Source organism: Poecilia mexicana, unplaced genomic scaffold, assembly GCF_051168715.1.
Source record: "Poecilia mexicana isolate PSO_F unplaced genomic scaffold, ASM5116871v1 scaffold_2, whole genome shotgun sequence".
In the NCBI taxonomy this organism is placed as follows: domain Eukaryota; kingdom Metazoa; phylum Chordata; class Actinopteri; order Cyprinodontiformes; family Poeciliidae; genus Poecilia; species Poecilia mexicana.
Window position 1 is genome coordinate 49,983,819 of NW_028263371.1, and position 14,133 is coordinate 49,997,951.

General features: G+C 38.6%; 1 protein-coding gene across 1 annotated transcript in view; it reads right to left on the bottom strand.

The window, feature by feature from the left end:
* Positions 1-605: 605 nt before the first annotated feature.
* fn1a (fibronectin 1a) overlaps positions 606-14,133 on the bottom strand; it is a 33,321-nt gene continuing 19,793 nt past the window's right edge. The window contains exons 25-49 of the mRNA XM_014986007.2: positions 13,321-13,593; positions 12,534-12,648; positions 12,351-12,427; positions 12,173-12,262; positions 11,792-12,058; positions 11,589-11,705; positions 10,913-11,071; positions 10,657-10,812; positions 10,344-10,457; positions 9,986-10,255; positions 9,644-9,855; positions 9,232-9,319; positions 8,952-9,137; positions 8,773-8,862; positions 7,593-7,784; positions 7,396-7,485; positions 5,853-5,967; positions 5,514-5,733; positions 4,730-4,900; positions 4,503-4,641; positions 4,240-4,407; positions 3,458-3,583; positions 3,241-3,347; positions 2,032-2,151; positions 606-1,756 (exon numbers count right to left, since the gene is read on the bottom strand). Of these exons, the coding sequence (XP_014841493.2) occupies positions 1,688-1,756; positions 2,032-2,151; positions 3,241-3,347; positions 3,458-3,583; positions 4,240-4,407; positions 4,503-4,641; positions 4,730-4,900; positions 5,514-5,733; positions 5,853-5,967; positions 7,396-7,485; positions 7,593-7,784; positions 8,773-8,862; positions 8,952-9,137; positions 9,232-9,319; positions 9,644-9,855; positions 9,986-10,255; positions 10,344-10,457; positions 10,657-10,812; positions 10,913-11,071; positions 11,589-11,705; positions 11,792-12,058; positions 12,173-12,262; positions 12,351-12,427; positions 12,534-12,648; positions 13,321-13,593 (3,731 nt within the window). The 3' untranslated portion in view covers positions 606-1,687. The remainder of the gene's footprint in view (positions 1,757-2,031; positions 2,152-3,240; positions 3,348-3,457; positions 3,584-4,239; positions 4,408-4,502; positions 4,642-4,729; positions 4,901-5,513; positions 5,734-5,852; positions 5,968-7,395; positions 7,486-7,592; positions 7,785-8,772; positions 8,863-8,951; positions 9,138-9,231; positions 9,320-9,643; positions 9,856-9,985; positions 10,256-10,343; positions 10,458-10,656; positions 10,813-10,912; positions 11,072-11,588; positions 11,706-11,791; positions 12,059-12,172; positions 12,263-12,350; positions 12,428-12,533; positions 12,649-13,320; positions 13,594-14,133) is intronic.

Here is a 14,133-nt window from a genome sequence, read left to right on the forward strand (position 1 = left end):
ACACAGTGGCAGTAAGTGGATAAACAACTACAAAATAAATTATGTTGCGTGACTAATGTAAATTTTCCGAAAGTATTTTACGTCCTTTATTTACAAAACCTACGGTTGTGTCGTCTTATATGATAAATACTAACAATGGAATAGATGTTTGTATTAACATTCAGGATTATGTCACTATAAAAATCAAAAATGGGAGAAAGAAACATCTTTCTCAAGTCCGAAATAATCTTTTTTTGTTTTTAAAACATATTTCAAGGTGCTTGTTTTATTCTGAAAACCTGTCTGCTAAAATATGACGCCATCTTGCTCAGGGCATGAATGGCGAGAAATATATTAGAGCTCCAAATTATGTATTAATTTGGTTGAAAAATTAATCTTAACTTTAATATATATGCAAAAGCTCCTTGCTTCTTTACATGTAATAAACTTTAATACTATAAGACACGTAAAGAATGCATCCTTCAGATAATGAATTGGTAAAAAATGCGATAGTTTAAACAAACTGATTAAGACTACATTAATATAGCATAATCACACCACATACACTGTATCTATCTGTATTCTGCAGCATGTAATACTATTCTAAAGAGAAAATGACAACCACATTATTTTCTTTTGGATTTATTAAAAAGGTTCGGTCCACAGTAGTTCAGAGTCTGGCAACAATATTATTAACAAAACAAAAGAAAAACCAAAAACGGTAAATAAAAATAAAGTTTACACCCCAAAAATAGCACTGAGCAAAATGCCTAAGTAGAAAGGGATAAATAGAAGTAAAGACTTTAAAAATACAAACATGTAATTTAAACAGATTTTGTTTGCAAATTTATCAACAGTTTTGGTCAGTGAGCTTTGAGTTTTAATTTTTTTTAAAAAAGGTTATCTATTTCCTTATTTTAAGAAAATACTTAGTCGGCTACAGATGATATCCACATCTGACGAATTAAAAAAAATGTACACAGTAAAAACGACTGGTAAATACAATACCACACCAAAAGTAACAGTGCTTATTTTTTAAAGGAAGGTTTGTTTAGTTCATTTTTTCTTTTCATTTAAAAAGCAGAGTCGGCAAATGAATTCCTAAACTGCCAAACAGAAAGCAGCACACTGACCACAGAAAGACAGAACACCTGAAAGTAGATTTAAGAAACAATAAAATACTGCATGGCTTTGCAATTTCTTTTCATAAAAAAAATATTTCTGATTTGGAAATATTTCGACATTTGAAAAATGCAAGTTTTTGTAAAATATTTTTTGAACATTGAATTAATTTGTTTCAGTGGCACAAAAAAAGGCAAGATGTAAATTGTTAAAACAATTTTAAAACAATTTTTGTATATTTTTAGAATTACTCCAAAACCCCTTGTTTCTGTGTGCAGCGCAGTATGTTTTGTGAATGCGAGTTTAAGGTGACGTTGCAGGAGTATTTGTGCTGTGAGAGATTTGTGTGTTAAGTGTTAAAAATTCTCCACTTTTTGCTGGAAATTATAGAGAATCAAATCACTCCAGATCTTTGATAAGGCACAGAGTTCTTTAAGGCACAAAATGTAGGTGCGGTGAAAATCCTTAAGGCACAAATGTGATGGAAATGTTGTTTCTTGATGCAGCAGGAGGAAGCTTCCTTCTTGAAGTGATGACATTTTAATGGGTTTCACTTCACGATTCCTCCTTTCTCCCCACTCCTTTTCTACTCTAAGGGGCTTTGAGCATCTGCTAGCAGCTCTGGATTTAAACATTCAATCGGACACTGGATGTTCTGAAAGAAAACAACAAGAAAATGGGTTTTATTGCTATCTGGGATTAATAGAATCACAAACACATTTTTAAAAGGTACAGAATGCCAACCTTTTCCAGCTGGCATTTCTTTTTTTTTTTTTTTGCACTAAGCATCTACAAAATGCTCAAACCATCCATAACAAAAAAGTTCATCAATCGTCACAAAATGAATTCCTGATGCTCAGTTCAGTACAACAAAACAGAGTTTCATAGATAAACTCAATAACCTTTCTAAGAGCAAAAACATCCACTGACCAGTTTACGTAGAGCATTTTCCCGGTAGCGCTGGAAGGCATCTAAGCCACCGGGCTGCAAGACCTCAGCCTCCACATTGGTTTGTCCTCCAGGCCTTCTGCAGTTCTCACATCGCCAGCCCTTTACGAGGAGTTAAATAACACAGTCAACACAAAAATAAAAGCTTTCTGACCATTAAATATATAAATGTTATGACCAGCTGGTGCCTTTTTGTGCACCCAGACCAAACAAAGTCCAGCAGACACAAACAATCAAACAAAAGTTCATACAGTTTCTTTTAAGAGTTTTTTTAGACAATACTAAATTATGCACTTACAGAGGCAAGATTAAAGAGTGCTATGAAAAATTTGAAAATTCAATTTTCCAATCAAAATGTACACTGTAATTGCTAAGAGGTTGCTAAGAACAATACTCTTGTGTGTTGTGGACACTGTACTGTTACAGAGGGAAGAACACTACTGGTTAGGGATTTCAAGCATCAGTAAGGCTTTTAAAAACAATGTTTGAGGAAGCACAAATGCATTAAGAATTTGGTTAAAAATGTGTACTTTTTGAAGCATATCAACTCTATATATATTCTGCCATATGACCCTTCAGCAGATAACAGAAAACCAAGCTTCTCCATTCTTTTGAACATTTGACATTTTTGAACGTTTTTGAAAAACTCTGTGCCAAGTAACTTCAACTCTCCTCCTTCCAGAAATAAGGACTGATCATATCTTTCTAAAAATGTAATTTTCTAAACTTTTTTTTTTTTTTTTACAATTTTGTTTTCTTACAAGCAATCCTGAATCATTCATAGCATCTCTATTTTATTTTTTACGAACTTTAGACGGACATTACACTGTTATTAAAATAACATGGAAGGAGGGGTGTCTAAAAAGCAGCCATGATGCAAAAACTGGAAGACCCAGACACTTTAAAAATGCTGAGTCACTGGTTGCTTTAATGATTTCCCCTTTTCTGGATCACAGATCTTTGACCCAAACTGTTTATCACACGAAAAAAAACAATATTTCAATCAGCACCTGATTGAAAAAAATGTTTTCTTTTTTTGTAAAACTCTAAAAAGTCATACATTACTTACATGTTTTGTATCAAACTGATTGGTGAATATGAATATTGAGCGGGGATAAATCTGTTGCATAATAACAAGGCTCAAAACTTTTGCATTACCACCAGGATTAAGGCATTGCAGCCTCATCTCACCTGCTGTCCTCCATAGCAGGTACAAGTACAGATGGCACCCATGTATTCCTTCTGCCACTGGTTCCCAACTTGGTACATTTTTCCATCATCATAGCAAGTGGACTCATCTGGAAAATAAAGCAGAGTAATAAAGATCAACGAAAAACAATTTACACGATAATAAAGCGGGAGTATATAATAATTTGAGATTTACAGAGTTAAAATTCTGAGTACGTACGTGGTTCGCATTTGAACTCTCCTTTGCCGTTGCCCAGACAGGTGCAGCTCATCATATGACCGTTCTCAGCACGACGATCCCACTTTTCTCCAATGCGGTAATTATTGCCGTTGTCATGGCACCACTCTGTGAAAGGGAGCGGGGGCAAACAAAGGCAGAGAGATTTAGTAAAGAAAGAAGGAGAGGATAGAGTTGGAGTGAAGAGGTAGATAAAGTTGTCATGAAAGAAAAAGTTCAATACACGTGAGAAGACTCTCTTTAAAGAGTGAATTTATTTATATTAAACAAACATAAAACTCTCAGTGAAGTTGTCTAATTATGTTTAGAATAAACGTTTTTGTTATTCCCAGAGTGAAGTACCAAATCCAGTGATTCTGACCCGTAAATCGGCAGACGATCCCAGTTCCTGGTATTGTCATGTTAGATGTTAACTGTTATGGACAATACAAGTAACTGAGTTCTGATGCTTAGACAGAGCAGAGGGTTTGGCATGGGCAGCCTTCGGGCGCACTCAAACCTCTAAAATCTGTTCAAAACACAAACCAATTGGTGCCCACGCATGAATATCTGCAGCACATAAAGCATTCCTCTGCCACCTTCTATGGCATTTAATTCACAGCTAAGGAATTTATACTGAGGATAGTATTTCATGTTTATTGCCAGCATTTAATCTCAGTTCGCTGAGCAATACTACTTTAATAAATTCCTTTTGTGTAAAAATGCCGCAGTGAGTTATTAAGTGTTTGCAAAGCACTGCAGAGAGGGGTTAGTAAGCCACTCACTGGATGAATCACACCTAAAGTGACCGCTGCCGAGCCCCAGGCACCGGCACCACAGCTTGAAGCCCGTCTCGGACATGCGCTCCCACTCAGAGCCCACCTGGTGGTACGTGTGTGTGAACGTGTCGTAGCACACGTCTCCATTGGAGGTAACAGGAATGTCATCTGGAACTTCAAGAGGAATAAAAAAAAAAAAGTGAATTCATGCAGTCTTGTTAAAAAATTAGATGAAATGTTAACACAGAATTTAGAAAAACATTCTCTACCTGCATTGCCAACAGTGACAACTTCCTCCAGAACTGTCTGTCTGTCTCCATCCTTCACAGCCTCTACGACAACATTATAGGAGGCTCCAGACGTCAGTCCAATCAGGGTGGCGCTGTTGGAGGTGCCTGGCAGGCGCATCTGAGTATCAAACAAGAAGGACTCTTAGCTGTGATCACTACTTTAGCTTTCATGTATATTAATATGAAAAATAAATGTCCATGAATACCTGAATGCCTCCTTCCTCCAGGTCTGTAATTGGGCTGCAGGACACCTCGTACTCTGTGGTTTCAGGGACAGGTTGCCAAGAAATGGTTGTGATTGTCTTTGCTTCTTGGGGCAGCTCTGTTTCGTTGTCAGGGAAGCCGAAAGCGAGACCCGGCAGTGGGGTGTCGCTCACCTACAGGTTCCAAAATAGGGCATGAAGGCAAAGTTAACTCATTAATGAACAGAAGACAAACAGTTCTGGTCACAATCCATTTCTAAATATTAGAAGAAAATACACATGATTGCACATGACAATAATAGTCATTACCATGAGCAAATCTTATATTTTGCATATTAGAAGTGAAGTACAGGGAGTTCAGATTAGATAACCAATTGCTCTTAGAAAATGCTAAAGGCTATTAAAATGTAAACTTATGTAAACTTGGCAATTTAAAATAGTAAAACAACATTAAAATTTTCTAAAACAAAAGGTCAAAGTGTTTTGAAAATCCAAACTTGTAAAGTGGACACTATAATCTGATCAGTGAATCTCTATAGCTATGAAGGGGCCCAAACCTCTGCATTAAAGGTTGCCCAGCACCGTAAGCTTTGTTAAAAAGAAACTGTGCCTGAAGAATGCAACAATGAATGTATGCACCTGAAAATAAGTAAAAAACTTTAAAGAAAAATGATAAATTCTTAGTCTTGGTTGACTAAGAACCAAGACAAACAGTTCTGGTCTGTTGTCCAGACCAGAACTGTTCAGATTATGTTCAGATTAGGAACATAATACAAATTTTACACACCTTGACCAGGGGTACTCTGTTTCCATCAGGACCAGCTACAGGAATATAAATCAGGGGCTCTCTGAGTGTGGGTCTCTGGCCTTCCTTGGGTCCACCGTAGGGACTAGGAAGTCCAACATTTGGGCCCAAGTTCTGATACTCTGTATAAATGTGCTGCCCCTGCTGGCCCGGTTGGTTCTGACCACTTGTGCCAGCCAGATGGACATAGTTAGAGTCAAAACTGAAAAAAAGGGAAATACATGCAAATGAGAACAAAAAGTGTGCTAAATGTGTTTTAAAACAATCCCAGATATATGATCAAATCATTTTCATAAAGTTTTTTTTTTTTTTATGCCTCACATCTTTTCGTTCAAGGTCTCTGGAACATCCAGGATGTCGGTGCTGGGCCGATGGGGAAGTTGAGGCAGCTCAGGTACCAACATCTGATGAACAGTGGAATAGTCTGCAGCTGGCTCTGATTTTACAAAGAGACACATAAATGTAAGAAGGAAATACTTTAAACCAGCACTTACTGGTTTAACACCAGTAAGTGCTTTTATTTTTATAGACTTTAGGCCAAAAAATAATTCTGGCCTAAACTGCGCCAGTTAAAATAGAGCAACTAAGCTTTTAAAAAATACAAGCAAGATATAATCTGTCTTTTTCATTAAAAAAAAAAAAAAGGAATCCACATTATTCTAGTACAGTTTTCATTTTTTTTTTCTTCTTGCTAAAGTCACCAGTTTATCGTGTTGTCATTTTAGTCGGGACAATCTGGAATTTCATTGCCTTTTGAAAATACAATTTAAAACCGACTAGTTGCTTAAATACATTTTGAATAGTTTACAAAATGTTAGCTGGAAAAAATATTCTATTTTATTTGTTTAAACACCACTTGTTTGTGTGATTACGTGGCAGAAATCACCAAAAAGATTAACATACTCAGTGTAGTTATTTAAGTTATTCTGAACCACTAGAGGGCAACACCGACTCGATAAAAAAACACACTAGGTCAGTGGTTCCCAAACGTTTTCTGCTCCCCCCCCCGCCTCCCCTATGGATTACAAATAGCTGTCTGGGACGTGTGTGAGGGGGCAGGGGAGGTCCGACTTTTTGGGGGACAAAATAAATGTACGGACATAGATGACAACATTGGTAGCCTACAGGCTACTTGTTAAGCTTAAGGTTCTGTATTGATATTAGCCAGCTCGTCATCATTTAGCTAATATTACCTGCATCCAACAGCTTTACTCAACTCAGTCGGTTAGTTTGGGGGAAAAACTGTGAAAAGTTCTTTGCGTTTTGCTGGTTTGCTGCCATGATCCTAACACACCTGCGTAGCTCTGCACAGCAGCAGCAGATCTCCTTCACTGCCTCACAGGTGTAAACCCAATGGAGCGTCGTGGCGCTCACGTTGCGTTTAAAGGCGGCTCGGAAAAACAGGCTACCACATGTTAACAACGGATTAAACAGTTTTAACTGCTGATAAAAGTAACAGAGGACACAGATATGGGAAGTGCGGAAGCCCCTACTGTATCAAATTGACATAGGAATAACAGAGAGTTGGCCATTCTAAGGTAAAAACCGAGCGCATACAGCGTTCATGTTTTGTTTTGTTTTTTCATCCGGACGGCTTCCCGCGCCCCCTCTGCAATGGCACGGCCCCCCCCCCTAGGGGGCGTGCCCCACAGTTTGGGAACCTCTGCACTAGGTTAAACTATAAATATAAGTCAAGACACCATTAAGTTATGTTTATTATAATGTTTTATTTATGATTTTCAATCTATATTTACTAATAACAATTATGTTACATGCACAACAGAAAAGCTACCATCTTGCAAAATCTAAAAAAGCGGTAAAAACAAAAAATATATATATAAGTTTTGAGCTATGTTGCACTTACGGGTTCTGGCCTTGCCCACAAGCGGTGTGCTTCTCAAAGAGTTCTGCAGTGCCACAATCTTAATGACATACTCCGTTCCTGGTTTAAGACCTAAGAACAAATCAAAGCACATAATTAAAAGTTTTATTTCAACATTTGCCAAATTTAGTGAAATATTTATAGAATTTGTATTTAGCCTTTTTCATTAGCCCACTCACCGTCGATGGTGGTGAAGCGCCTGTCTGCGTGAGGTCTAGGAGTCAGCTCGCGAGGCAAACCCCCAGCCTCCTCATAAGTGACATAATAGCCGGTGATCCTCGGACTGGCTGACGGCTCCCACATGAAGGAGATGCTGGTAGGATTCAGTGTGGTAAAGCGAATGTTGGTGGGAGGAATGACTGTTGGTTGAGCTATAAATCAAACAAACAAAATATTACTCAGAAAAACTTGTTCTCTCATCAATTTTAACAGCATTTCTAGATAAACAGCTGACAATTAATCACTTATCAATGTCATGTTCCTGCTACTGCAACAAAATAAACTACACCTAAGATTTCTACACTCTCTATGCTATAAAACTACGATCTTTTAAGGTCACAAACAAAATAATTTCGATTTTGTTGAAAAGTCAGGATTAGTAGAAAGTAAAAAAAAAATAGCTAACTAAAGATGTAATAAAATAGCTGATGTTTTATTTTTACAAAGTTTCACAAATACAGAATTCACACACTAAGAATCAGAATCCAAAATAGACAGCAGACAGATCAGTAAGACTGAAGATGAAAGGACTGAAATGCTGGTTAGTTCAGTCCTGGAAATGTTGCGGAGGACAAACTGTTTGCATTGCAGACATCCTCAACTGCATAATTCAAACTTCAACCCCTATCTTAGCTTTGCTTTCATGGTACACTGTTGAAAAGAGACTGCTGACAGAGTGGTAAGAATAAAAGTAGAATAATTGAAAGGGCTTTGGCGTAATCCTAAATGTTCCTGTAAACAATGATCTGTAAACCACCATCTTCAAACTTTAAGCTGCATGTTTTTGTCTTTATTTACCAGGTAAAGTCATGTGGAGTTATTTTTAAAGCTGTACATAAATAAATAATGCTTTCCAGGCAGCCAACGCTAGACAACAAACCTGACAGCCTCTTATGTAAGCATAGCAAACTGGAGATTTCTACCATGCTTCCATCTCTGCATTCAAATTTCCAAGTTTCTCAACAACTCTACCAAAACAAATGAACAAAACTGATAAAATTGAATTTAATTAATAATGATTGACTTTTTACAGCAACAAAAAAAAAATTAACTGTGGAGTCATAATAAAAAAAGAAAAATCAACTTCTGAATATTTCCTTAGTGTAATACATCTGTTTCTGAAAACAGATGATGTATTACCTGTGGTGGCAGTAAGTGTAAAAGGTATGCTTCGTCCATTGCCCTTCAGTGTATAGAGGTTGACCTTGTAGGTGGTGCCAGGCTCCAGTCCTACAAGTGGACATAAACAAGTTAGTGTATCTATGCAAGTCTAAAACTAGAAGTTTTTTCAATTCTTGTGATTTGAGAAACTTGTTTACCTGTGAGCACGTATGTGCGTGAGTCAGGCCCGATTGTCATCTGAATGGGAACGTTGCTTGGAGAAGCGGTGGTGGGCGTGGCTTCGATCAAGAACCCAGAGATGGTGTCGACCTTTGTCCTCCAAGTGAGGGTGATGGAGGAATCTTTAACTTCGGATATACGCACACGTCGAGGCGGGCTGATATCTTCACGAGAGCGAGTAAAAGAATAAAGCGTTACTTTGTATAATATTACACCAAAAACTGTCAGTCTTTCAAAATGTCAAAACTACAGACTAACTTTCCAGAGTGGTGACCTCTCCTTGAACTGGTCTGCTGGTGAGAGAGTTCTTCAAGGCATAGACATAGACTTCATAGGTTGTTGCAATCTAGTAAGAGATAAATGAACAAAATAAATTGCAGTAGAGACTGAGACAGATTTGCTTATGAATCTGTTTTGTCACAATAACAACTAAATGTGCAGATCTCCATTTCGTTAGTTATTGTGCATGCAAGTTGAAAAAGATGAAACACTTCACATTAGAAACATTTATTTTGTAAAGTACCTTGAATGATATTTGTTGTGCATTGGTGCCATACAAACAAAGTGATTGAACATTTTTATCAGCTAGCTCACTATAGTTAATCATTGTATCCATGGCAGATCCTACATACATTTCAAGTGACTTACAGTGGATTTCAGTCACACTCACCATGAGTCCAGGGATGTGGGCCTGCGTGGTATCTGGGGCCAGGTTGATCTCTTTGGTGGGTCCACTCTTCTTCTTCGGGTTTACTACAACACGATATCCAGTGAGGCCCGGAAGACCGGTAATCAGATTTCCCTGACCGGGCGCAGTCCAGCGCATGGTAAAAGACGTTGGGCCAACATCAGAGAACTGGAGGTCGGTGGGAGGAGAGATGGCTAGAAGGAATTATAAAGAAAAAGAGTCAGAAAGAAATAATGATATCTGTTTCATGAGCCACAAGCTTTAAAAGAAAAAGGTAAACCAAGAACTGCAATGCCGAATCAAGTATTTGTAAAAATTCCCTACCTGTAGCTTGTGTACCGATCAGAGGAGTACTGGTTGTACCATCATGCATGGCAATGACCTTCACTGTATATTCGGTTCCCGGCTGCAGTCCACTGATAATGGCCGACTCAGCATCTCCTCTTGGAGATGGATACAACTCTCTCTCTCCTTCCTCCGAACTTGAGTACAAGACACGGTAAGATGTGACAAATCCCTCTGGACTATCCCAGGTGATCCGCAAGGAAGTGGAGTCAACGTCTGAGAAGGTAAGGTCCTTGGGACGGTCCACATCTAAAAAGGTCAGATTTGGGGTTTTATTCTTCCCTGTTTGTGCAGGGTAAGTAACGGTTCTCACTTCTCTCTGGAGCAACAGACTTACTTGTCACAGCATTCACCACCAAAGGAGAGCTCTCGCCATTTTGACCGAGGGCATTCACGCTAAAAATGTATTCTGCAGTCGGCATCAGGCCTGAGAAAGTGAACTCGGTTTGATCTGAAGAAGAAAGCCAAAATGTAGCAATTAAATCTCAACTCATGCTGAAATAGCACATGCCATACAAGGGTATTTCTGGACGTTTTCCATATTTTGTCAGGTTTGTGTATTTTGTTATGATTTTAAGCAATAGGCGAACACAGAATATTGTTGTAAATACATTTGGTAGGCAGTGAAAAGGTGAGTTGAAACACTATACCTGGAGCCACCACTTCAGTGAATGACACCCCTTGTCCATTTCTAGGGGCCCCAGTCACCCTGTAACCCTTGATCGGACCCTGAGCCGGACTCCATCTCACTGTGATGCTGTTGTCATTCACATTTGTCACCTCCATTTCAGAGGGAGAGTCCACGCCTAATAAAGGAAAAGAAAGAGTTGAAGAAAGAAAGGCAGGGCCTCGACCACAAAAGGCTTAATTGCCACTCATGTCAGTGTGTCTGATGTGTGCGCGTACCAGTCCTGTGTGTAACGTAGATGGGAATGCTGGAAGCGGGACTGTCTCCTCTGCCTGTCACAGCATAGACTGTGATAGTGTAATCAGTACCAGGCCTTAAATTGCTGATTGTAGCAGTTGACTTGGTGCCAGGCACAGTAAACTCCTTAGTGTGACCACCTGAGGAAAGCAGCGGAAGTGTTAAGACAATTTTTTTTAAAATATGCAATTTTATCTTCAGACCTTTTTGTCAAGCATATAAAAAAGGAAAGACTAATCAGAGATGTTCACTTTTCCTGATTAGATCACTTTTTAGGTCTGTTCTCTCATTTGTTTAAAACATTTTGAACTGCTGTTCAAAACTGCTGTGAATTATAATGAAAACTGACAGGGTTACGTTAAAAAAAGTAGAAATGTTTAACACCAGTAAGTGCTTTTATTTTTATAGACTTCTCTCACTAATAAATCTAACTAAATTTTTACAGCAAAATAAGTAGGTTACATATTTGCTGCCTAAATACTGGCCTGCTTCCATCAGTTCATGAGAAAAGATAACTCTTTAGAGCCCTATTCAAAGTTAGGTCTGAACTCTTAGTTTTTCTAACTTTATTCCAAGTGTGAGACCCCAATCAGCATTTCTGCTACAAAATTAGTTAAAATATGCTTTTTTTTTAATTTTTTATCAATTAATGGTCACCTGACTCTCCGTGAGTAATCCTGTAGTAGCGCACTGTGACTGGTGGTGCAGCCCAACGAACGGTGATACTTGTCGGGGTGGAGTCAAGCACTTCCAGGTCAGTTGGAGCATCAGAAACTGGACAAACAGTAAAATACCACTATTAACATCTTTGTGGCAATGTGACCACTTAAAATATAATAAAATACATCCTGGATCCATACTTGTTTTCTGTGTCCCACTGAGCGGGAGGCTCTCTTGTAGTCCGCTCACAGCATAGATGCTGACCAAGTAGTCAGTGTCCGGAGTGAGACCAGTCATCGTAAAGTGGTTTCTTGAAGGTGGCAACCTCTCATCCTTGGCTCTTCCACCAGTAACCATCTGATAGCGAACTCGGTATCCAGTGATTCTGCTTTGGGGAGGTTGCCAGTGGATGGTGAAGGAGTTTGTCATGATTTCAGAGAAACGCAGGCCAACTGGGGAATCCAGAGCTGAATACAACAAAGGACGAATGGAGATAATAAGAGAAAACATGTCCATTATGCTTATGCCTTAAACAGGATACAAAAAACACTGAGAGTTTATTTTTTAGAATCTCAAGTCACCTGTTTTCTTGATACCGACAGCAGGTGAGCTCTCTCTCTGCTCGTAAACACACACCACTCTCACCAGATACTCTGTGTTTGGCAGCAAATCTAAGAATAGCAAAGAGATCAAAATTAGAAAATGCGTCCACTTCTGGATTTGCATGTTCTTGCATCATCTGCGCTCAAAGCAACTTACTTCTTAGCACCACTCTATTTGTATCGCCTCCAACACTGGTTTCTGTAATTTCATCTTCATTATCAATGGGGTGGTATCTAAATAAAGAAGAGTACAGTGGTGAGGGTACAAAAACAAATGAACAGGCCTGAGATATGGTAAAATACTGGTCAAAAATGCTCAACGTTTTGTTTATCCTCATACCTAATGATGAAACTGTTAATGTCGGAGGTGCTTGGAACTTGGGGAGAAGCCCATATGACCTCAAGACTGTCTGATCCGACTTCACCAAAGTTCAAATTAGTGGGGGCAGGTACAGCTATTAGAGAGAAAGGTCAGCTTAATTCAGAGTAGAGCAAAAAAAAAAAAAAACTAAGTGAACACAGAATCTGTTGTTACCACTGGTCAGAAAGTAAAGTGACAACAAAAAAAGACAATAACAAAAAGAAAATGCAAGAGCAAGAGTGAAACTATGACATTGTTATTTAAATGTACAACAGGGTTTATGTGTGAGTCTGACATTTAACAGCCTGTTTAAATTTAAAGACCAAGAGGTAATAAAAAACATTTTAATTGAAGCCAGATGGTCCACACGTACACAGAGACACAAAAGTTTATTACATGCTTTACATGCTGTGTTGCTGACAACACAGCATGTAAAGCAATTCCGTCAGCAACTGAAAAGGTTTTTTGTTTGAAGTTCCAGAAAATTAAAGCTGCCTAGAAAATAATATTTCAATCTGAACATCTATTACTTTTTTAAAAATATTGTCTGTGTTTAAATACAGTGTAGTCCATTATTTTCTGAACATAGAGATTATATGTTCACTAAGCTTCTGAATGAAAGCTCAGGTATTTAATATTGCAAAACGGGTCTTGCATAATTTAGACTAAAGTTGGTAAAGAGGATAGTTAATGGAACAAACACTGGATTTAGAGAGAAAATCTGTCAAATAGGCAGAGAAATCAATACATAAGCAGGAAATCTTACAGGTTTGTTGAGTGAACGTGGTGGGCTCACTCTCGCCGTGCTCCGTTACTGTGGTAACGCTAATGTCGTAGTCGATCCCAGGTTCCAGTCCATACACCGTGTACTGGCCAGTGGTTGGCGTGACCATGTCTTCAAAAATGGGAATGCTCTCACCAGCTGCAACGACTGTGATCTTGTACCCCGTAACGACAGTGGTGTCGAGTGGCGACCAACGGAGACTGATGGTTGTGTCAGTCACTCCTTCGTAGGTGAGGTCGGTCAGTTTTGGGACTTCTGGATGGGTGGGAAGAGGATTTTGGAGAGGGAAAAGAGAGAGCCACAAACAACAGGAGAGTACAAAGAGACAAAGCGGGAGAGGTTTGAGAAAAGGGAAAGAAGAGAGCGCAAGAAGCGGAGGTTAATGTGAGTATCAGATATTCTCTGCTTCCAGCATTTTGATCCAGCAAACAAATCAAATGGATGGAAGAGCTAATGCAAGTCAGCTTCTCCTCATATGTACTAATGATGCAATGCAATTGCCTCGGAAGTCGGAATTCAATTCCTCTGAATCAAAATGTATTTCAGATATTTGTCGAAAGCCAGCAGAAGTTGTCATTTATTTTGTTCGTAACTAAACTCCAGTTAGAAAGGCAAGGCATTAGCAATACACTTTTCAGAGTTCTGTGCATTTTAAATGCATGGCAGCCATGTTGGATCTTGACTTTGGATTAACCTCAAAGTCTCCAAGCCGAATTTTTAACTTTGTAGACATTTCACTTCCTAGAAATTCCAAATTCAGAGGATACGTGGAATACATCATTTACCTTAAGGTTA